The sequence below is a fragment of the Ammospiza nelsoni genome, chromosome 8 (assembly GCF_027579445.1).
Source record: "Ammospiza nelsoni isolate bAmmNel1 chromosome 8, bAmmNel1.pri, whole genome shotgun sequence".
NCBI lineage: Eukaryota > Metazoa > Chordata > Aves > Passeriformes > Passerellidae > Ammospiza > Ammospiza nelsoni.
The window spans coordinates 31589783-31614021 of record NC_080640.1 but is presented as its reverse complement, the minus strand read 5'-3'; the positions used below and the strand labels follow the sequence as shown (position 1 = coordinate 31614021).

At 42.6% G+C, this 24239-nt stretch overlaps 1 protein-coding gene across 1 annotated transcript in view; it reads left to right on the top strand.

Moving 5' to 3' along the window:
• Positions 1-24239, top strand: part of PRKG1 (protein kinase cGMP-dependent 1) — a 351478-nt gene that overhangs the window by 194642 nt on the left and 132597 nt on the right. Inside the window, exon 4 of the mRNA XM_059477119.1 lies at positions 17044-17149. Coding sequence (XP_059333102.1) covers positions 17044-17149 — 106 coding nt within the window. The remainder of the gene's footprint in view (positions 1-17043; positions 17150-24239) is intronic.

The following is a 24239-nucleotide window of genomic DNA, read 5'->3' as shown; positions in this document are numbered from 1 at the left end:
AGCTGTACAGGGTGATGAGGGCACCCCTGAGTCTCCTTTTCTCCAGGCTGAGCACCCCCAGCTCCCTCAGGGGTTCCTCACAGGCTTTGTGTTCCCAGCCCCTCTCCAGCCTCGCTGCCTCCTCTGGACGCGCTCCAGCGTCCCAACGTCCTTCCCAAGCTGAGGGGCCAGAGCTGGACACAGCACTGCAGGTGTGGCCTCACCAGGGCCAGGCACAGGGGCACAGTGACCTCCCTGCTCCTGCTTTCTGCATCATAGAATGGTTTGGGCTGGAAGGGAACCTTAAAATTCCTACAATTCCACCCCAACAGGAGAGCTGGAGAGGGACTGGGGACCAAGGGATGGAGGGACAGGACACAGGGAATGGCTTCCAGTGCCAGAGGGCAGGGATGGATGGGATATTGGTAATTAGGAATTGTTCCCTGGCAGGGTAGGCAGGCCCTGGAATGGATTTCTAGAGAATCTGGGACTGCCTCTGGATCCCTGGAAGTGTCCAAGGCCAGGGCTTGGAGCAGTCTGGGATAATGGAAAGTGTCCCTGCCCATGGCAGGGGTGGGATAAGATGGGTTTAAAATCCCTTCCAATCCAAACCTCTCTGGGATCCTGGGATTCAATGAGCTGGGCCTGTGTTCTGCCTTGAAATCAGAACAACCTGGCCAAGCTTCGAGGCAGGGAATGATTACCTGGGATATTTGTATGCTGATAATGAGGAATAAACAATCTATTGGGAGGCTGAGTATGTAATCAATGTTATGTCTTAATTACACCACAGAGCTCGCTGGGATAATTTGCATTCCTGGGAAATTGATAGAGAAGGATGCAGCTTTTTGAGGAGAGCCAAGGAAGGGCTGACATGTGAATTACAGAGGTTTTCCAGATGTGCCAGTGTGTGATATTTGCATAATAATCACAGAATCCCAGAAAGGTTTGGGCTGGCAATGCCTTGTGGGGCTCAGGTACCTCCCAGCCACAGAGGGATTCTTGTGGGAGAACCTCTCAGGGGATATTTTGGGTTAAGTGTTGTAGGGATTTGGGATTTCAGGTTGCACCTGGCAGAGTCTGAGATTAATCCAAACCCAGACTCCTGGCAGCAGTAAGAAATTTAAGACTTTGGAGTGATTTTTGATTGATTCCCAGATTAGGTCGTTGGATGCTGCACTGACAAAAAGAAAAAGGAAAGAAAGTAGTGACATGACCTTAAGTCCATATCCTGAGTATTTTTAATGAGATTTGCACTTTTGGCTGAATTCAGAAGAGCTCAGGAAGAACCAGTTCAGCTGCTGACAACTATGGGGATATTGGTACAAATGGAGCTTTTCCTTTGGGTGATGGAGATTTTCCTTTTAGGTGTTGTCCCACTTGGAGCATCTTCATCACCCCCAGCCTTCATAGCTGCTTTTTAAATTTATTTTTTTAATATTTAAAATATACATTGGAATATAGCTGGGGCTGCCCCTGGATCCCTGGCAGTGCCCAAGGCTAGGCTGGAGCAGCCTGGGACAGTGGAAGGTGTCCCTGCCATGGCAGGGGTGGCACTGGATGGGATTCAAGGTCCCTTCCCACTCAAACCATTCCATGATGCTGGTAATGGAGATTGTGGTGATATTTTATGGGCAGAAGAAGACTGAGATTTTGGATAATAATTTTGGATATTTTTGTAGTCATGCCATAGGACATCTCCAGCAAGTTGTGTTTCTGAGCCGCTCAGAAATGTCCCAAACCCAGAAATATTTCGTGTTCTTACCCTTCTCTTGCATTTGAAACTTGGAGAGGATCCAAGGAAAATCTGTATCCTGGTGTAGGTGTTGTCCCAACTTTGATCCATGTCCCCTGTTTGTGTAGCCTGGTTCCAGGAATGCAGGGTAGGGAATAAACATGGGATTAAATATTGAAGGTTGGTGATTTAAAAAGGCTCTGTCCTGCACCCAGTGCAGAAATATTTCCAAATGCAGCTTTCTCAGGGAATAAGCAGCAAAGGCAAATCCCAGCTGGTTTTTTAAGGATTTGCTTTTGCCTTTTCCAAGCTCATCAGAAGGAGGCTGTAGCTCCCTTAGAGCTTCCAGAAGACCTGAGGCAGATCCCTTCCCCAATCATCCTCCCCTGCCCCTTTCCCTGCTCCTTAGTGCTCTCCTTCAGCCTCCTGGCCAAGTGGCTCCGTGTGGGATTGGAGGGAAGGACCACAGCAGGATTTTCTCCTTGGTTCACCTTCCTTTTCCCAATCCCTTTGTCTTTTTGGCCATGCTGAGCACAGAGCTGGTGACTGAGGAGTCATTGTGGGGTGAGTCCTGCCCAGCCATGACAGCCTTGTCTCTGTGGGCAAGAATTTTCATTTGGAGCTTGCTCGGCTCAGCTCTCCCCCCATGCATCATTTTCCACCTCTGAGCATCAAATCCTGTTGGATTTGTGGGTTCTGCTGCACCAAATCCTCTCTGATTTGTGGGTTCCACAGCACCAAATCCTGTTTGATTTAGCACCAAATTCCCTTTTATTTGTGGGTTCTACTGCACCAAATCCTGTTGGATTTGTGGGTTCTACTGCACCAAATCCCATTTGATTTGTGGGTTCTACTGCACCAAATCCCCTTTGGTTTAGCACCAAGTCCTCTTTGATTTGTGGGTTCTACTGCACCAAACCCTGTTGGATTTGTGTGTTCTACACCACCAAATCCTGTTGGATTTGTGGGTTCTACTGCACCAAATCCCATTTGATTTGTGGGTTCTACAGTGTCCAGCCGCTCCTCTTTGGCTTTTACCAGCAGGTTTAATCTCATCACCCAGTTTGATCCCCTTTCCTCACCCTCCCTTCTTTTCCAGAGCATGTTGGACAGCAGGAATCCCCCTGTACATCCCAGGATTCCTGGGTGCTTGGTGTCCTTAACCCTCCTGGGTTTCCCTGAGAGCCTTTATGAAGAGACCACGTCAAAATGCCTCTGGAATGCACAGGGAAGCAATTCCAGCCCTTCCCAAGCTGAGTTTGGGGAACCAAGGGCCTCATTTCCTACTCTTACTCTCAGCAAGAGTAGCAGTGACCCCTTTGATATATTCACACCTAATTTTTACTGATTTGTGTGATTCCAGACATCAGACCAGGCAGTGGGAAGTTCTCTTGAAGCCTCTGGCAGTCGTTTCCCCAGCATTTTCCACCTCTATTTTTGCCTTTATCGCACAGTGAGGGGCATGTGCTGAAATAATCCTGTGAGAACCCTGAGTTCAGGTGTATCAAAGCCAACCCCTTATCCCACGTATTCTCTGGAAGTGCTTCCTGCTCCCTCTTTGGTTCCTTTTTCTCCTGGCTGGAAGCAGAATGGTCAGGGGGGTCTGTTCCTGATCCAGCCTTGTTTTAAATCCTGGCATCCCAAACCCTGCAAAAACCTTTTCTCTTGGAATAGATATTCTCAACTTTCTCCCTGGTGCTCCTCAGAAATCTCTGTTGGGTCCCTCACCATGGGTTTGTCCCTGTTTTTCCCTCATCCAGGTACAATCAGCATTTTAAAAGATTGTCTTTTTCCTTCTCACACTTTTTTATTGTCCATTTCATGTCATTTTGGAGATATCTGGTTTATATTTCTTCCCAAATCCTCAGGGATGCAATGAGATGCTTTTAATGCCACCACTAACTTCTACTTTCCCTTTTCTCTGCTCCTTTTCATTTCCTTTCAAGTTTCCTCATTTCTCTCTTAATTTGTTTTATATTTAAGGCTGACCATGGGGTGGATATTGGGAATTTTCATTTTCATGGGGATTAAACTGGAGTATTTTAAACAGAAAAGCAGTTCTTTGGGGAATTGTTTTTTAGGATCAAGGCTGCTTTAAGGATGAGATAGTTTGGGGTTAAAAAGGGATCCAGCTGAGGTCACTCAGTAATTCTGACCTGGCAGTTTCCCACGTGTCTTGTCCTCTTCAGTGAATTTTCCTGAGAATTTTCAGCTTAAAATAAGACCTTACAACTTTATATATAATCTTAATTTATGGATTTCCCAGCACTTGTGCCTGCCCTTGGTTCTGGTTCCACTCCCCATCTTTGTGTGATTGATTTAAATGCAGCTTCCTTTAAATGCCAGTTCATTATTGCTGTTTTTCCTGTCTTTTTAAGGCAATGGAGTTTTCAAACCCTTCATTCCTCTGCAATATTTAGTTCTGAATACATTTTTCCACTCTGGTGAGCTGTCCTTGTTCTTTGTTGTAGAAATCTGTAGGACAAAATCTTGCTTTCTTTATGGAAGAGAAAGTGAGGAGAAGATACAATTGAAGCTCCAAATTAAAAGCAACTTCTCAAAACTCCCAGACCTCAGTAAATGAACTGGAGCTGCCTTCAGCTCTGTGCTATTAAAACTCGATTAAAATCAGCCTGTTCTGCTGGAATTCCCACCAGAATTTATACAGAGGCTCCATGTTTAATAAACCTTCCAGCTCCTCTCTGGTGAACACAAAACCCGAAGTTTTAAAGCTGTAAAAATGAACATTAAGGATGAAATTCTCCCTGGTCAAAATCACTGAGGCTCAATAGGCACCCACTTTATTATAAGAGAAGCATGGGAAGGAATAACTGGAAATAATGGAAAACCAGTTGGTTTTGGGATTGGTGCTGCTGCTCTGGCTGTGTCTCAGCTCAGTCTGATTTCACCCTTCATGTCAGAGATTTGCAGAGAGCAAATTAATCCTCAATAAAGGCCTCATTTAGTCAATTGTGGATTATTTTGGATAATAGTTATAATAGAATAATATAATAATGGTATATAATAATATATATAATATATTACAATATATAATATATAATAGTAATAATTATATATAATAATATAATATAAAATAATAACTACAATTATATTGTTATATGTAAAATATATAATAATACCTACTAATATATAATAATTTACAAATAATTAATATAATTATTAATTATATTAATTTATAAATAATAATTATAATAAATAATTGTATATATTATATTAATATATAATATATGTTATCATTATATTATTATATATTGATAATTTAAGAATAATAATTATTATATTATTCATTAACATAATAAATTATTATATTAATGCATACTGATATTATTACTGTTATTATTGCCATTACTATTACTATTATCATTATTATTTCCTAATAATTTTAGGATATGATCCACAGACCAGCCAATGTGTGGAATTCCAGGGAGCTGCAAGCACATAAGTAAAGCTGCTGGAATCTGCTCCCTTGTTATCTTTACATATTTTTATATCAATATATTCATTTCTGTGCAGTTTTGGAGCCTGTCCAGCACACCCTGTGTCTCACAGGATGAGGATCTTGAGGCATAAGTAACTTACAATGCCCTGAATCAGGAGAAATAAGTGCTTGAAACATGTGCAACAAGAGGCAGAATTTAATGTTAGTGCAGAAATCACAGAGGGGAGGATTACAGGGGGCAGGGAGGATGAAATTCCTGTTTCCACAAGGGCTGGATCTGGTTACTGAAGCAACTGAAGGAGGTGTGATGTCCCCTCTTGTTTAATAAGAACTCCAAGCTCCTGGTATTGCGGGAGAAATTAATCCCAGGTTCCCTGAGGCTGGAAAATCCCTGCCAGCCCCTGGAGCCCCAGCTGTGCCCAGTGCCCACCTTGTGCCCAGCCCAGAGCACTGAGTGCCACCTCCAGCCCTGCCTGGGACACCTGCAGGGCTGGGCACTGCAAAGCTCCCTGGGCAGCCCCTGCCAAGGCCTGAGCACCCTTTGCATGCAGAAATTGCTGCTGCTGTCCCAGCTGAGCCTCCCCTGGCCCAGCCTGAGGCCCTTTCCCCTTGTCCTGTCCCTGTTCCCTGGCAGCACAGCCCGACCCCCCCTGGCTGTCCCCTCCTGGCAGGGAGTTGTGCAGAGCCACAAGGGCCCCCTGAGCCTCCTTTGCTCCAGGCTCAGCCCCTTGCCAGCTCCCTCAGCCCCTCCAGGCTCTCCTGAGGTGCTCCCTGAGGTTGCTCTGCTCTGTGCCTGGACAGGCCGAGCTGCTTGGATTGCTGGAAAGGAGCTGGAAATTCTTTCCCTGTGGCTCAGGGCAGCAGATTCTCCTCAGTGTCCATCATCTCCCACCCTGAAATGGGGGCACACACAGAACCATCCCTGCCATGTGCTGGAGTTCAGGGGCGAGGCCCAGCTGGACTTCAGGGCTTGGAGCAGCCTGGGACAGTGGAAGGTGTCCCTGCCTGTGGCAGGGGTGGCACTGGGTGGGATTTAAGGTCCCCTTCAATTCAAACCATCCTGAGATTCTGGAATCCCATCTGCCACAGTCTCTCCTACCTCTGCCTGCCCCAGCTTTACCTCAGTTTATCTTGGTTTATCTAAATTTCCATCAAGCTCTCCTGAGGTTCACCTCAGCCTGGTTTCCCTGTCAGGGCCGCCTCTCCTTTGCCTGCTTCTTCCAACCTTCTCCTTCTCAACTCCAATCAATCAAATCCAGCTTTAATCCATATTTTATACCTCCACACTTGTTAAGTTCAGTCTTTCATGTCTGTTTTCCCTCAACAGCTGAGCTCACTGCTGGCTCTCAAAAAATAAGAGCTTCTGAACAGCAGCATTGGCTCGTAATTTTCTCTGAAATCCATGAGTAAATTTTCCAGGGAAGGCAGATTTTAGTGTGTTTTAACCACGTTCACTGCTCTCTTTGGGATGCAGCAGCAAATGCTGTGTGCATTATGGAAAGTGGCTGCTGGCTGGGGACTGCAGACATTTCAAAATAATTAATAAATGTTATTAGAGGAAGGAGAAAAGCTCCTCAATATTCCATTTTTAACATGATTTCTGAGCATTCCAGCCAAAACACCAACTACCACAGTCAATGTTCAGTTAACAGCGTTTCCACCTGAGTCAGAACCCTCTGCAATGATGGAATGATGCTTCTGCATATCAGGAAGGCATTTTTATTTGACACATGTATTAATCAAGAGCCAGAGGAGCGTTATGGCCCTGAACAACTCCTGTAAATGCACGGGGAATGTTTTTATTCCAGCTGTCCCTGGCAGCGTTTATTGAAACCCCACAAGTTTCCCTGATGGAATACACAGTGTTATTTCTTGTTGGTATTATGGATTTAATGGTTTGGAAAAGCAGCTCCTCATGAATCCCATTAACCACTCTGCCAGTCAGGGAAATCCAGCCTCACCTGCACTGCTCATGGGGTGGTTTGAGGAGCAACCTTTGGGGGCTCAGGGTTTTTCCCAAAGTTGGTGTGTGACCTCTGAAGGAAGAATTGGGGACCCCTCTTGCAGGTGGGATCTGCGTGTCTGAGTGGGCAGGACCCACAGGGATCATCCAGCCCAGCTCCTGGCCCTGCCCAGACACCCCAAAAATCCCATCCAGTGTCTGGGAGCATTGTCCAAGTGCTCCTGAATCTCTGGTGGATGTGATGTGGAAATAAAGGTGGGAACCTCCTTGTGCTGCTGTGGCACAGGGAGTGAGCCCAGCCCAGCATTTGGGGGAAATTCAACTCCCAGAGGAAACAAATCAGGCAAAAAGAGGAATTTCCAATTCTTTCTGTGCACCCTGGGGCTCTTTTCCCAGCCCTGGGAGTCGTGCATGACTGAAACCTCCTGCAACAAAAGTTGCCCTGATTTCTTTATATCCTTTTTTTCTCTCTGCAGAGAAATTCTTGATTTTTTTTTTGTCTTGCTCTTTTTGCCCATAAACAGCTGGATTTCAGCTGGATTCCAGCAAGCTTTGTGCTTTTTGCACTGCCATTGGCTCGCTTTAGTGGTTTAGTGGGGGATCTGGGTTCCCGGTTGGTTCCTGAGGTCTTCTCCAGCCTTAGTGATGCCTGATTCTATGATTTTAGGATTCCATCTGCCTCCCAGTTGGGGTTGGAGCAGCAGGCAGGTGTTGATGGGAGTGCTCTCCTTGTCCCCCACTCTCCATGTGTTGCTTTGCCACAGGAAGGATTTTGCCACCCTTTGGTTTTGGTGGAGAAACACCTCCCAGAGCTCCCACCACGTGTGATCCAAGTGCTGCTGGATCCAGACCTGCTCCTGCCACCCTAGAAAGCCTCCCCATGTTGACTTCTGGAATAGGCACCCCAAAAAGGCTCTGAAGTGACAGTAGTGCCACCTTGGGATGTCTGAACAGTTTCTCCTGTGGTATTTCAGAATTGCCTTTTTTCCCCCCTTTCCCTGCTCCTCAGAACCTGCTGCTGCTGCTCTTTGTGCAGGTTGTGGTGATCCACAGCTCTCCAAGTGCAGGAGCAAAGAAAATCCCAGGGATCAGCTAATTTCAGGAAGAGATAGGTGCAGAGTTGGGAATAAAAAGCCAGTAGGCTAAAACACAACTGGATATCAAACCTGACACGATATTGAGGCTGCACAGGAGCAGAATTGAATTAGAACTGGAGAATCCATCAGGTTGGAAAAGATCTCTAAGCTGGAAGTGTCCAAGGCCAGGGACAGGGCTTGGAGCAGCCTGGGATAGTGGAAGGTGTCCCTGCCCTGGGGCTGGATGGGATTTAAGATCCTTCCAACCCAAACCAGTCTGGGAATCTGTGATGATCCTGTTATCCCAGATCTCCTTGGGTTTGGGATTTGTTTGATAGAGGAAGTCCCTAAAACGCCAGTTTTTCCCCAGGGCACACACAAACCCTGGGCAGTGAATTAATGCAGCCCATTTTGTGCTATTTAAGCACAGCAAAACCTTTACAAGCCAGGGATAACAGCCCAGGGATTTTACAGGATGGGACAGGTTTCTATCCAGTGTGGAAAACAGGGAATGCTCAGGAGAGAAAAATCTAAGCAGGGGTTATTTAATCATTGTGTAGGAAATGCTGCTCTTGGGAAATAAAGCATTGAAACACAAGGAATTACTGCAAAGTTCATTTAGCTAAGTAGCTCTTTTTAATCACACCAAGAGGAGATTTTGTCTTGTTGGGGTTTTGAGCTGCCTAATGTTCCCAGTGTGTGACCGTGTTCACAGGGGTTCTTGGATTGGGGAAGAGATGAGGATCTGACTCCATGTTTCAGAAGGCTTGATGTATTATTTTATTATATATATGACATTAAAACTATACTAAAACAATAGAAGAAAGGATTTCATCAGAAGGCTGGCTAAGAATAGAATAGCAAAGAATCATAACAAAGGTTTGTGGCTAGGGCTGTCTGTCCAAGCCAGCTGACTGTGATTGGCCATTAATTACAAACATCCAACATGGGCCAATCACAGATGCACCTGTTGCATTCCACAGCAGCAGATAATCAATGTTTACATTTTGTTCCTGAGGCTTCTAGGAGGAAAAATCCTAAGGAAAGGATTTTTCATAAAAGATGTCTGTGACACCAGTGTGTTGCCAAGCTCCTGTTTAACTGCTCTGTGTTCCTCAAAATATTGGGAATTGCAGCTCAAAGCTGGAAGTTTAGCTTTGTTTGCAGATGGGAACAATGGATTAATTCTGTTTGGTGTTCAATTGCAGGTTGATACGGTCAACATTTTGCAGAAAATTTGCAGCTGAGTGTGGGGCAAGGAGACAAAATCCTCATTCCTGCTGCTGAAATTGTGCTGGGTGAAAGTTTATTCCAGACTGGTTTGGGTTGGGAGCTCAAATCCCATCCTGTTCCACCTGACATGGTCAGGGACACCTTCCACTGTCCCAGGCTGCTCCAAATGTCCAACCTTGGGCACTGCCAGGGATCCAGGGGCAGCCACAGCTGCTCTGGGCACCCTGTGCCAGGGCCTGCCCACCCTGCCAGGGAAGGACTTCTCCCTCATATCTCATCTAAATCTGGTTTATGTGAGTACATCTTAGAAACTTGAGTGAGTTTTGATTTAAATTCAGAGAAGATCTGATTTATACAACAACATTTCAGGGTTGGAGAGAAAATAGAAGGTCAGGAACATGCCATGGCTTTCATGTTAGATTATTTTCCCTGCAGCCTCAGAAGGGTGTGTGGTTTTTCCCTGAAGGATGTGTGGTTTTTCCCTCCATCCCTTTTCCTCAATGTCTTTTTCCTGATAAAATCAAATCCCAGCTGTAGAAAGGGAGCCTCAGCCCTGGAGCCTCTTGGACAAGGGACAAGAAATTGTCCCTGGGATGTACAAGTATCTCAGTGTTGTGATTATTTCCATTTTCTTCCTGTCATTTCTGTGGAGGGGATTGTGGGGTTCAGTTTCACCAGTCTTACAATTGCAGAATAATTCATTCCACTGCTTTATTTTAATTATTTATTCCAAAACTCCTTCATTTCTCTGCGTGTCCTGTTGCTCAGCCGAATAATTTTGCTCCTAACATCCTGTAAAAAGAGATTTTTCACATTGTTTTACACCCAGACAGTTGCAGTTTGGCTATTTTAGGATTTTAGGGACCATCACTTCAGAGCATATTTTAATTTTGTCCCATCCAAAGCCTAAGGGTTATAGAGGCTAAAAGGACACTTTTTAGTTTTCCTTTCAGTGCTGTTCTTCCTGTTCCCTTTTTTAATGGTCCCCCCACATCAACTTCTCCATTCATCAACACTATCCCTTCCAACTCAGGGCTGTGTTAAGATCCTTTCTTTAATTGGGAATATTAATTTTCCTTGGGATTGGAGCTCCTGTAGGCAAGGAGCTAGAACTGATTTGTGATCTCTTTTAAATGTGAATTTATTGCTTTTCTCATTCCCCTTTCCTGGCATGTCAGTGAGCCAATTTGTCCCAGGCTGAATCTCCACCTTCCAGGAGAGATTTGTGTTGTTTTCCCCTTTTCCTTCCCCAAATAACTTGAGACATTTTCCCTCACCCCATTCTCACAGTCAGTGAACTAAATGAGTTATTTAATTTGAGACTTCTGAGATACTGCCCGAGATCCTTTTTGGCTTTCCATTAATCTCCCCTCACACCCATCACTCTCCATCACACTCCAAATAGGATTTGGGAGTATTTCTTGTGGCCTCCAGCTTGTTCTTCCTGAATTATTTCAGCTTTCAGTGTGCAGGACTGAAGAAGATTTCTGAAGTAGTTTGGGAGCTTGTACAAGGGTTAATTAAAAACCTGGGCAAACCTCTGTGTTGTAAGAATGTGAGAGGAGCAGAGCTGGGAGGAATAAGAGGTGACAGGGAAAGGTTATGTAAAATAAGAGCTTGAAAAGAGCAAATCAGGATGGGTAATTAGCAGGGGTTGTAGTACAAGTGGTTTGAAATTCCAAGGAAAAATACCTGATGTAATTGAACACTTCCTTAATTAATCCCTGCCAGCACTTCTCATTAAGGAGTTTGGAGGCTGCAGGAGAGGATGGAGAGATTTCAGGGAGACAGCAAAGATTGGGAATGATATTAGAGAAAGACAAACACCAGGGAAACATCAGGGCCTTCAGCTGATCAAATCACACAGGGTGAGGTTATTCCTGAATAATTCATGGGAGTTTTCTGTGGCATGTTGGGACAGAAGGTTGGATTACTCCAAGAGAAATCCTAGGATCCTCCACAGCACCTGCTCCAGCTGATTGTGGCTGATAGATGTTGTCAGATCTGTTTAATACTGTTAAATTCAATAGTTTCAGGTGCCTTTTTAATACTCTATTTAATTTATATGTAATACTCCAGGTGGTTTTGTTCAAGAGCAGAGTTTGGTAATTACAATTTCCCTCCACCTCTTTCCTTGGTCTTCTCTGATTTTCTCCAGGCAGGTGTTCCTAAGCAAACCTTACACATTTCCTTGGAATTTTCCTTGGAATTTTGGCCTTCCTGGAGCTAACTGGAGTGAAAGCTCTATTTTTTTTAATACTCTAGTTAATTTATATTTATATATAATACTCCAGATGGTTTTGGTAATAACAATTCCTCTCTCTGCTTCTTTCTTCTCTGATCTTCTCCAGGCAGGTGTTGTTCTTAAGCAAACCTTACATATTTCCTTGGAATTTTGGTCTTCCTGGAGCTGACTGGAGGGAAAGCTCTGTTTTTTTAAATAATCTATTTCATTTATATTTATATGTAATACTCCAGGTAGTTTTGGTAATAATTTCTCTCTCTGCTCCTTTCCTTGGTCTTCTCTGATCTTCTCCAGACAGGTGTTGTTCCTAAGCAAACCTTACACACTTCCTTGGAATTTTTGGGCTTCCTGGAGATGACTGGAGGGAAAGCAGAGCTCCCACATCCTTCCTACTTCCTTTCCTCCTGACAAAACCTGCATTTATCATTTGGCACCTCTGAGACCAGGGATTGAACAGCAGTCCAAACACTCCAGGCATGGGACCTTGGACACTTCCAGGGATCCAGGGGCAGCCACAGCTTCTCTGGGAAATCCATTCCAGGGAGCAATTCCTTCCCAAAATCCCATCTAACCCCACCCCCTGGCAGTGGCAGGTTTTATTTTATATTTTACATTTATCCTCAGCCTAATTTAAATGACTCCTTCCCAACTGCCAGAACCTTCTGGGGGAATAATGGGAAAGGAACACCTGGAAAATGGGATGTCAGGATGGAGCCATCCTTGTGCCAGTGCTGTTAGAAATTTGGGACAGAAACATGTGGGAATAAAGGAATTTATTCCTGCTCCAGCCCTTGGATGCATCCTCTGCATCACTCCATGCTGTATTCTGGAGCCTCCCTCATCATTCCCAGAGTGTTTGGTGGGATAAATTAATTCCATTCCTCCTGTTCAGTTAAATGTGCTTTTATCATCATTTCATACCTGGAAAAGGAGGCATCAGAAACAGCTGGAAATGGCTGTGTTTCCCTAATTTCCACAATATTCCCTGCAAAACCTAGCCCAGGTGAGAGGAGAGTTAAATAGGAGTGGAAATTTGATGTTCTGTCTGCCAAAAAAAGCCCTGAGGACACAAAGTTGTGGCAGTTCCTTTGCCTGAGGGGAGATAAACAAACAATTTTTGGGATAAAATAGCCCAAAAGGCAAAGTGAGCTGATGAATTCCAGCTTGGGGTGCAAAGGAATAATAATTTTCAGGTCTGGAGACGCTGCCAGCAGCACTTGGGCTGGGGATGATTCACCTGATGATCCTTCAAAAAACTTGGGAAGGCTTCAATGAGCACATAAAAACCTTGGGAAGATGCTTAAAGAATGCAGGGCCATGTGAATATTGCATTTCATTTGGGAAATAATGCCCCTGCTGGCGGCTCTGATTTCAAGGATTTTTTAATATTCAGTAGGACTTCCCCACCTATCTAATATTAAATATACCAGATTAAATAACATCAACAGTGTTTAGGTTGCTCTTCTGTAAATATTTAATTTAAAACTTTGCATTTCCCCCCTTATTTCACTGCCTTTGCATGTGAAGAAGGAGCTGATGATCTTCAGCCACTGGGTCCATGAGAAGAAATGAAGCAAACCAGCCCAAATTTTGTCCTTTGGCAGGCTGGGGGTGTGATGGGAATGTTGAAAATAAAGAGAATTAAGGCCTGGAGAGTTTCAGTAATGAATAATCCCTGTTATTTAGAGATTTAGGGCTGTTCAGCCTGGAGAAGGAAAGGCTCTGGACATGAGTGAACAGGCTGGGACATATCCCAGGTTTTGGGCTGAACTCTGCCTCCCTCTGTTCCCCCCTTTCAATTGGGATATATTTTCATATGTTCCCAGGTAAATAAATAGGAAGAAAAGTGTGGAAATAGCTCTTTTTGGAAAAGAAGTTCAAAACTGGTTATTGAGTTTTAAAATTTGCTTTAATCAGACGTGTTGATGGAGAGAAGGGTTTGATTCATTTATTGAAATCATTGATTTAGATAATTTCAGTCATTACTCAGTCATTGTAGGGCTCAACCATTACAAGCATTTCAATTTAAACGTTAATGAAATCATCTCCACTTCCATCCAGTTCTCAACCAGGAAATCCTGACACTTTTACCTCAGCTCTTCTGTTTCTCCAGCAGCATTTCCTTTGTCTTCAGCCCTTGAACCACAGCAGAAATCTGTCAGAAATGAGAAATTCCCATCAATCTCTTGCTCTTTTGTAAATCTTTAAGTTAAAACTTTGCATTCTCCCCCTCATTTCACTGCCTTTGCATGTTAGGAAAGGAAAAAGGAGCTGATGATCTTCAGCCACTGTGTCCATGAGAAGAAATGAAGCCAAATGAAGAAATTCCCATCAATCTGTAGCTTCAATGTGCAATTCAAATATTCTGCAGTGCCCGATCCCTTCACCTGGAGAGCTCCTACAGCTGCATCCCCATAGAAATCACAGGTTTGGGCATCCCTGCCCAAAACTTCTGGGGGTTTTAGGATGAGCAGTGATTTTGTTGTGTGTCCAAAGATCAGAGCCCCAGCTGTGGCATTTTGCTGGGAAAAAAAATTGTAAAAGAGGCAATAAACTTAAATTGTAGCATCACAGCTCTGATTGCAGGATGATGTTTCAGATTATTGAGAAGGGAAACTCCTGTTGCAGACACGTTTTCTTCCATCATTTTGTTTCTCATTTTCCTTTCCGGCTGTGCCTCCTGCAGTCAGGGAATGGGAGATTTCATATTTTACTTCCAGCATAGGCTCTGTGGAGAGGGATGGGCAAGGAAATTTCTGTGTCTGTTCTAATTCCCAGTGGATGTTGAATTTGTGGGACACATCCCAAAGATATATTTTTCATCTCAGGGCACTCCTAAATAGATAACTTTGAAATCTTTAAAGGCATCAAATCCCACATAATTCCTCCTGTTTCTTCAGCCTGACAGGGGGCTCCAGCACAACAGGAGATGCTGCTCATGCTGATTATAAGGGTCCTGCTGACATTTAAATCTCTACCCTGATTAGCCTTTAGAAAAGCAGCTGTTTGTCATTAAGACAAGAGAAATGAGAATATAAGGTGTGATTAGTGGTTTAATTAATACACAAGTGCATTGTCTGCACTTGAGCAACTTCCTGGGCTGCATGGATCTTGTGGGGGGCTGGTATGTGAATTTATTAAAATATGGAGGATATAACATAGAGGTTGTGTGTGTACATATACATATATATATACACACACATATTATAGATAAAAATATATTATATATATTATTTGTATATAATTTATATAATATATTCATAATTTAATATCATAAATTATATTATATTATGGTGTATCAATATGATACATTATTATATTAATTATATTATATTAATATTTATATAATATATAATATTATATATTATATAATATTATAAATATATATGGTTTAATTAATACACAAGTGCATTGTCTGCACTTCAGCAACTTCCTGGGCTGCATGGAACTTGTGAGGGGCTAGTGTGTGAATTTATTAAAATATGTAGGATATAACATAGAGGTTGTGTGTGTACATGTACATATGCATATATATATACACACATAATATATATACATTATATATATATTATATACACATTATAAATTTTTATTTACATATAATATATTATTTATATATCATATTATATATTATATATTATTTATTAACATATTATATATTTTAATTTATTTTTATACATTATATATTTTTCATTATTTTGTTTTATTCTTATATTTATTATTAAATTTATTATTATATTATATTTTATTATACATTCTATATACATTATGTATTTTTATATATAATATGTATATGTACATACATGTTATAGATAATATATATAATATATTAATAACTTAATATTATAAATTTTATTATTCATTACTTATAATAATATAATAATATTACATTTATGATATTAAATTAATATTTATAATTTACATATAATATATAATTTTATATAACATACATATCCTATATGTATATATAATTAATATATATTATATATAATATAGCTATAATTTTTATATATTTCATATAAATATATGTAAATAAATATATATAACATACATATCCTATAGGTAGACTATCCTAAATATGTAGGATTTTATTAAAATATATAGGATATAATAATGTATTATGGCTGTAAAATGAGAGAGTAGCACCTCTCCACAATTCCTGACAGGGGGGGTCGGGCTGTGCTGCCAGGGAACAGGGACAGGACAAGGGGAAAGGGCCTCAGGCTGGGCCAGGGGAGGCTCAGCTGGGACAGCAGCAGCAATTTCTGCATGCAAAGGGTGCTCAGGCCTTGGCAGGGGCTGCCCAGGGAGCTTTGCAGTGCCCAGCCCTGGAATTGTTTCTTTGATTATAAAACTAAAAATTCTCCTCCAAGAGAAGTTTCAGTGTTGAAAAGCAGAAGAAGCTTTAAGGGCAGTTCTGCCGTGCAAGTCAAGAAGAAATCTTTGAGTTTGCACTTTGAAGGTTTTTCTATCTTGCAAATGGAGTTAGGGATAACAACTCATTAAGTGGGAGGTTTGGGAGCTGAAGGAGCAGCAAATCAAAGCCCATTTATTTCATGGATTTTATCAGTGAGAGTATTTGTAAATATTTTGCTGAAAGTCTCTCTGCTTTGTGCTGTTTCCTGCAGTTAAATGGGGGCATGGGGATGGAATTTATTGCATTCACTGTCTGAAAGAATAAAAAGAAATTAATACAAGTGTAGAGGTCTTGGGAATAGTTTTAATCAAATTGTTTCTCTAAGGAGAAGCCCTATTATAAACTGTATATACTCAAGCATTTATGGCTAATGCAAATTCTGAGCCACAGCTGAAAAGAAAACTGGGCCTTTTGGGGTTCTGCTCTCTGTGCACTGGTTTTCCCTTTTTTTTAACCGTGGAATTTTGCCTTTGGAAGAATAGGATGTGGTGTTTGGTGAGTGACTCAGAAATCTTGGAATTCAGCAGGGATCCGAAAAGTAAAATTGGAAAAGAATGGCTCAAAACCTCCCCAGCTGGGAGGTGTTTCATTATCGGGCTGGTTCATAATCAGGGCTTGGGTCTGGAAGTTTCCTTGGGAGCAGGACGAAACCTCAATGCATTTTGCTGGATAATGCACTAAAGGTGTCCCAAAATCACTCAGGCTGTGATGAACTGACCCCAAATCCTTGCTCACCTTTGGGCTCCCTAGATTTCACCCCATATTCATCAGAACCTTCCCAATCCTCTCAGTGCATGCTTCATGTCCAGCACCTGAATTTCCTGGTTTGCAGTGCTCCCCATTCCCAATGACATCGTTTTCCTCTGCAGTTCACAACAGGAATTTGGACATTTTTTTGCTAATCACGTTTTCCCCTTGTCTTGTTTTTTTTCCAGCTCTCGTAAATGTGAAACTTTGGGCTATTGATCGGCAATGTTTTCAAACAATAATGATGAGGACTGGCCTCATCAAGCATACTGAGTATATGGAATTTTTGAAAAGGTATGGCACTTGTTTATTTATCCAAAAATCCCATGAAATTGCCGTCCTCTCTTGCCTTTTTTTTCTTTTTCTTGTGAATGAAGTATTTGATTTGTTTCCTTCTCATCTCTTTTGGTTTTAATGATGATGATTATTGTTATTATTTTTCTGATGATTTTTATTTGCTGTTTTCCCATCCTCCTGAAAGGAGGGGGAGCTTTGCTGTGGGGGAGTTTCATTCCTGTTGTGAGTTATTCATTGGCAAAGAGTCCCAGAGCTGAGGGGTGAGAGACAAGCTTTCATATGAGTCATTCAAAGTGTGTCAGAAAAGACACATTTTTACAAAAAACACCCTTTCAAGGGAAAAATCTGGGGTTTAAGCTGGTTCAGATCCATTGGGGGTGTGTTCTTGTGCTTCTGGAAGTAAAATGGGAGCTTTTAGGAAAGCAGAGCTTTAGGTTGCTGTAAAATGCAGGTTGGATGAGTAACATAAACATAAAGACAGAAAAACAAATTTATCACTTATTCAACTTGATTTTCCCAAAGGTTTCTTCAGAGATTTAAGCTGGATAGGATAAATAATGAATAATCCTGATTATTTGGTGAGCTGGGGGTGTTCACCTGGAGAGGAGAAGGCTCCAGGGAGAGCTCAGAGCCTAAAGGGGCTCCAGGAGAGCTGGAGAGGGACTGGGGACAAGGGATGGAGGGACAGGACACAGGGAATGGCTTCAAAATGACAGAATGGAAATTTAGATCGGATATTAGGAATTGTTCCCTGGCAGGGTGGGCAGGCCCTGGCACAGGGTGCCCAGAGCAGCTGTGGCTGCCCCTGGATCCCTGGCAGTGCCCAAGGCCAGGCTGGACTTTGTGGCTGGGAGCAGCCTGGGACAGTGGAAGGTGTCCCTGCCCATGGCAGGGGGGTGAACAATTTCAAGTTCTTTCCAACCCAAACCATCTCATGATTCTATGAAAAATTACTATATTTTTCCATATATTTTTTTTTACATATATTTTACAGGGTGTGGCACTGGATGGGCCTTAAGGTCCTTTCCCACCCAAACCATTCCATGATTTCATGAAATCCAGTGCCACAGTGTAAGAAACAGACAGTTCCTTACAGAAAGACAGTGTTCCATGTCACCAAAATGATCCCAAAGGGAAGGAAATGTCAGGAATTGTAGGGAAGGGGAGGCCCAGGCTAATGTGAGGCTTTCAGCCATCCCAGTGCTACTCAGACATTACTAAGCTGTTACTACACCAGGCTTGTCCCAGTTAGTATTGGAGAAGAAAGGGACTCAGGGAGATAATAACAACAGTAATATTATTAATAATAAATGTTAATAATGCCATCATTAATAAAATTATTTAATTACATAATTATTAAATTACATAATTTTAGATAATTATATTTTTACAATTCTATAATTATTACATTATATAAATTTATAATTAGATTGTAAAATTATTAATATAATTATTCGTTTATACAGGTAGATATTATTTAAAGTGTGTATTATATACCATGTATTATATTTTCATATATATATAATATATATACACATATATATTATATGTGTATATATACATATATATGTATATAATACATATATATATAATACATATATATATGTGTATATATATATTTATATACATATAAAAAAATCTACGTGATTCATAGGATCTTTTAAGTTGGAAAATCCCTCTAAGACCATTGAGTCCAGCCATTCTTTCAGCACTGCCAAGGCCACCACTGACCATGTCCCCAAGTGCCACATCCACATGGCTTTAAATCCCTGCAGTGATGGGGACTGGGCAGCTGTGACCCCCCCTTTCCAGGAGGAATTTTCCCCAGAATCCCATCTAAACCTCCCCTGGGCCATCCTGAGGCTGTTCCTCTTGCTCTTATTCCCTGGGAGCAGGGGGTGAGCACCGTGATCTCCAGAGGACCCAGGAAGGTGATCCCATGGGATTGATGCTCTGGGATGAGGGTGGCCGTAGAACAGGGAATTAATGCAAGTGGGATTTGATCTGGGAGCAGAGTCCTGCCCAAGCCACTCCTTGGCTGATCCCAGCCTCTCCTCGTGGGCTGGAATTCCACTGGGATGGAAATACTCCTGGGAAAAGAATGAAACTCAGGTACTTGGTGAGGTGAGGGATTCCCTGGAGAAGGCCAGGAGCTCCATGGGGATGTCCCACAGGCGGAAAAGCATGGCTGAGCTTTTTCCAGGTATCTCTGCTCATAATTATCAACAACCCAGCTCAGGAGAGGAAACAGAACCTGCTGCTGTGGTTTAGGGGTTTAAATCCCATCCATGCCAGCATTAAAAAGCTTTTCAACAAACCTGGGAATGGGTGTGGGATCAGCTCTGGGGTGGGAGCTGCTGGAGCAGGCGCCATGCTCACATTAAGCTTTGAAGCTCTGAGCTTTAATAGAGATTTTCCAGAAGGTTGTCAAGATTAATTTGGATTCATTTCCTGCAGAGCCTGCCCAGCTTTAATTTTAAAGCAAATGATGTGAGGAGGAAATCAAGGAGTGTTTCCTCACTCCGTGGCTGTGCTGCTTGAACACAACCTGTGGCTCATTAGAAAGGCCTAAGGCAATGAAATAAATATTTATTTTATGAAATATTACAGTTCCAATTTAGGAAAAGTATTTCTTCCATTTGGAGCAGCTGTAAGAAGGTCCTTAAAAAATGTTACTTCCCATTGGGTCTTCCACTTGTGCTCTGGGCATCTTTAGCTGTCTCAAGCTCAGTTTCAATCCCATATGGAACATGAAATACTCATTTTTAGATCCTATTTGCTACATTAAGTGTTCATTTTAAAATCTCATTTGCTACACTAAATGCTCATTTTTAAAGACGCTTTCCTTCAAAATGTTTCTAATGAACACCAGGATAAATCCTGAATAGAAGGAGCTTGTTGATTGTTGACTTTATTCTTTGCTTTTGGGGGATTTGGGAATATTTTTCAGTTTTTGTATTAATGCATGAATGCAAAAACTCTTGTTAAGAAATAAATGGAATAAAACATAAAGGTTTGAATGGTGGCTGCCCACAGAAAAGTAAGTGGGGTCAGAGAGGATTTTTTCCTGCTGATATTAATCTAAAAAGTCCCTCTCTAATTGTGCCATTATCACAATAACAGAATTATCACTTCTCCAACAACAGATTTTCACATGGGAGCAAAGCACAGCAGAAATTAAACTTCTGGGGGTGAAGTGAGGCTGTTCATTTGGTTATTTTGTTTTAATCTTATTTATCCTGCTGAAAATAAGTACAGCTGGATTTCCAGGGCTCTCTGGGAATATCACCCCAATGGCATCGTGGATTTGTTGGAGTTTTCCCCAGCAGGAACATCCCACTGGCTCAGGGCAGCTGCTGCTCCTTAGGGCCACCCTTAGGTGTCAGTCCTTTGTTCTGAAAGCCAGGAGAAAACCATAAAACCAGGAAAATCCATTTCCTGGCTGAGAAATCCAGGAGTGCCTTCCCAACCTGTCCTGGGCTGGAGTGCTGAATCCCACCTTGCTCCAAGGAGTTGTGCACTAAGAAAAGTTGGAATAACTCCCCTGACTGATCTATGGCAACTCTTCTGGAGCAAGCAGGGAGTGAATGTCCTTTTTCTGAGGAATATAATTTTTCTGAGGAACCAATCCATGCCTCCCTTCCCAAAATCAGCAGATAATCCTTGATGGAATCAAAAGCACTGCCCTAATTCCATGGCAGTGCCTGCTCTAAGGAGGAGCTGGAAAAGCCAGCTGGTTTTTGATCCCTGTGGTATCTTGGTTTGAAAGACAGGTGTCTGCTGAGGAAGGCAGGAGCCTCCCTTGAAATGGAAAATGCAAACCCCCCTCCCTCCCAATCATTATAATTTTGAAATTAAGGGGCTCTTAGGCAAAGATATGGGAGTAGGAATAACAGTTCTTTACTAGGAAAATTTAAAATACAGATGCAATAGTACAAAAAGATAAACAGAGCCAGAGCATGCCCTGCCCCCTGTGTGTCAGGGCGGTGTCCCAGCCCCATCCCATGGGGGCTCAGCCCTCCTGCAGTGCCAGCTGTGGCTCTGCTGCAGCAGGGATCCTGCACAAGGGGGAGTTTTCCTCTGCAGCTCCAGGGCTGCTGCAGATGGGCCTGGGCTCCTCTGGCCATGCAGGGCAGCAGAAAGCTGCTCCTCTGGGAATGCAGGGGGCAAAGGCTGCTGTGGGGTCCCAAAGCTCAGATTGGATCCAGGCAGGAATGCTTGGCTCCTCCCCTGGGCGCAGCATCTCCCCATGGGATGGTGGGATTGGATCAGCCCTGCAGGGACACTCACTGGCCATGGACAGGAGATAATTAATAATTAATGGCCCATGAACAGCAGAGATCTCCTGGAGGGAGGATGGGTTGTGGGAGAGATGAAGAAAACTGCTCCACCTGGTTTTAACATCAGGCCCATGAACAGAAGATATCCCCCTGGAGTTTTGAGGGATGAGTCATGGAAAAGATAAAGAACAGTCCCCCACCTGGTAACAGAATATATACTTTTGGTTACATCTTGCGTTGCAACTTACGACAACTTGCAAGATGAATCAGAGCAGTGACTCCCGTGGAAACTCAGATTTTTGGTAGCTCAATATGTGACTAAATCAATGTTAGGTCAAGGTAGATCACAGAGCAACCAGCAGTGAAAAGTGAAATGTAATTTTGTGTTGTGGGTTTAGTAACTCCTGATGGTACAGGGGAATTTTGTTGAATTAATCTCTAGTTTTCAGCCCAAATTGTGCTTTTTGTGTGTAATTCAATATATTTGTCCTTATGCAAGTGCAGTGAGGTCACAGCTGTGCTAAATGCCTCTGTACTTCTCACTGCAATATTCACTGTTCCAGGCTTACAATGATTTCTTTCTCAAGCCAGTCCTAAAAATCATTCCATTTAATTAAAATCAGAATATTGCAGTTAAGGAAACAACTATTTGTTAAATTAATTTGCCCAGGGAATAAAAGTTGGGGGAGAAAACCAACCTGTGGCAAGAATTTCCTGCTAAACATAATAAGATCAGAATGCCTTGAAAGAGTAAATATTGCAATTTTTTCTTTCCCAAAAAAGGCTTCATAAATGAAAGAAGCTTCCTTCAGTTAAAAGAGGCTGTGGATTTTGGTCTGTGGTGTAAATTCCAGTTCCCTTAAGGCCCTGGAAGCAGTCAGGAGAGGGTGAGGGATGTTTGATGTCACTTTGGAGGCAGGGTCGAGCTTTAGGGGTGGATACTCTGGGGGAAATCTCCTTACACAGACAGCCTTGAATCCCAGAAAGGAAAAAATTCCTTGGGCAGGCAGGGAAAGGATTCCAGGGAGGCTGGATGTGAGAAGCTGCAGAGGGTGGGGACACCCACAGGAGCTCTCAGGACATCCTTGCACCTCTTGGGGTCATCCATAAAGTGTGAGCCCAGACTCTCGGGGATTTCAATCCCCTGCATGGAAAAGCAGCTCTGGAAACAGCCCCACCTCTTGTCTGCCTGTGCTGGTGTGTTTGGTTTTTAAGAGGTGATTTGAAATCCAGGCTGTGCTGGGGACATTGAGGGCACGGCCAGGGAAGCAGCTGAGCGGGAGGAGTTGGATTTGCTGTTCCACGGTGCACGGGCAGGCGCTGGAGCAGAACTGAAAGGATGCTCCATGGGATCAAACTGTCCATTCCTGCTGCCCTTTAACAGGAAAAATTGTCTTTCTTGTCTTCTGGAGAAGGCCAGGCTCAGGTTTTTCTTGAAATGCTTTTTGTGTTGAATTTTTTTGATAGCCGCAGTTTAGTCTCTGTAACTCCTTGTGAATGCTGGGAATGGGCAGGAGGGGGCTGGGGCAGGTACTGCTCGCTGAGAGAGGTTAAATATTGACAATTCACATTTTAAACTAAGGAAATCCTTATTGGAGGCAGTGCACCACAGGGAAAAGGGAGGAGAAAGGAAAAGGAGGCAGAAGGGTCAGGTTCCTGTTGATTCAGGGCATGATGAAAGGGGAGGATTAATTCCTTCAGTTCTGGTGTCAGCTGGGTTCGAAATGTTGGTTAATACACATTGCAATAAGTCAATATCTCATTTTAATATTGCTAATTCATAGAATTAAAGAATGGGTTGAGTTGGAAGGGACATTGAAGATCAACACATCCCCCCCCTGCCATGGGCAGGGACACCTTCCACTACTGGAGTTTTTGGTTTTCTGTTTTTATTTTTTCCTTTGATTCACCTCAGAGTTTACTTGATGAGATAAACTGACAAGGTTGCAGTGCTCTGTGAGATCCTGTCTTTACATTTCCAAGGAGAACAAAACCACAATGTCCTTTTCCCCCTTTCTGATTCTGTCAGTGAGGAAAAAACACCCTCAGAGACCCACTTGTGATCTCCAGTGGCACAAGGCCTGGTTTGGGTTTAACTTGCTGCCTTCTATTTATAGATTATTCTATTGTTGTGCTTCTACTGAGAATTTGAAAAGATGATGCCAGGAATTAAATCTTGGACTTTTTCCTCTGGTTTTTATCTTTTAAAAATAATGGTGTTTATTTTTACTTGGTATTTTTGTTTTCCAAATCCCTTTTTTTTTTTTTTTTTAAGGATGAGTGCTGCCTTTTTTGGTTTTTTTTTTGCCATCAGTTATTCATTTTGCCCACAATGAGAATCACATTTTACTTTTCAGCACCCGCAGAGTGGGATCTCAGGTACAGATGGATCAACAGGGTGAAATCATTGATAAAACAAATGTTCTGAAGTTTTGTCGTGATGCAAGAATCCAACCCTCAGTGGTGCTTCAGAGCCTTCAGGGGTGGTTCCATCCCATATCCTGCCTGTTCAGGGAAAGAAAACTCCTCTTGTCAGGAATTTTGCATCAAGTCAAGCCCAATCCTGGCTTGTGGCCCAGGAATTTTGAGCTCCAGGGCAAAGCAGGCTGTGACAGGACTTCAAATCCTTCAGATTGTGTTTTCTGCAGCTCCAGCTCTTCACAGCTCAGTGCAGAACATTAGGCACAACTGGAGATTTATTGAGGTGTTAGGGTTTGTTTGAAGTCACTCATCCTTTCCAAATGATCATTTGGGATTGAAATATTGATGGCTGTGCATAGCAAGGGAATTGTTTCGTGTTGCTTACT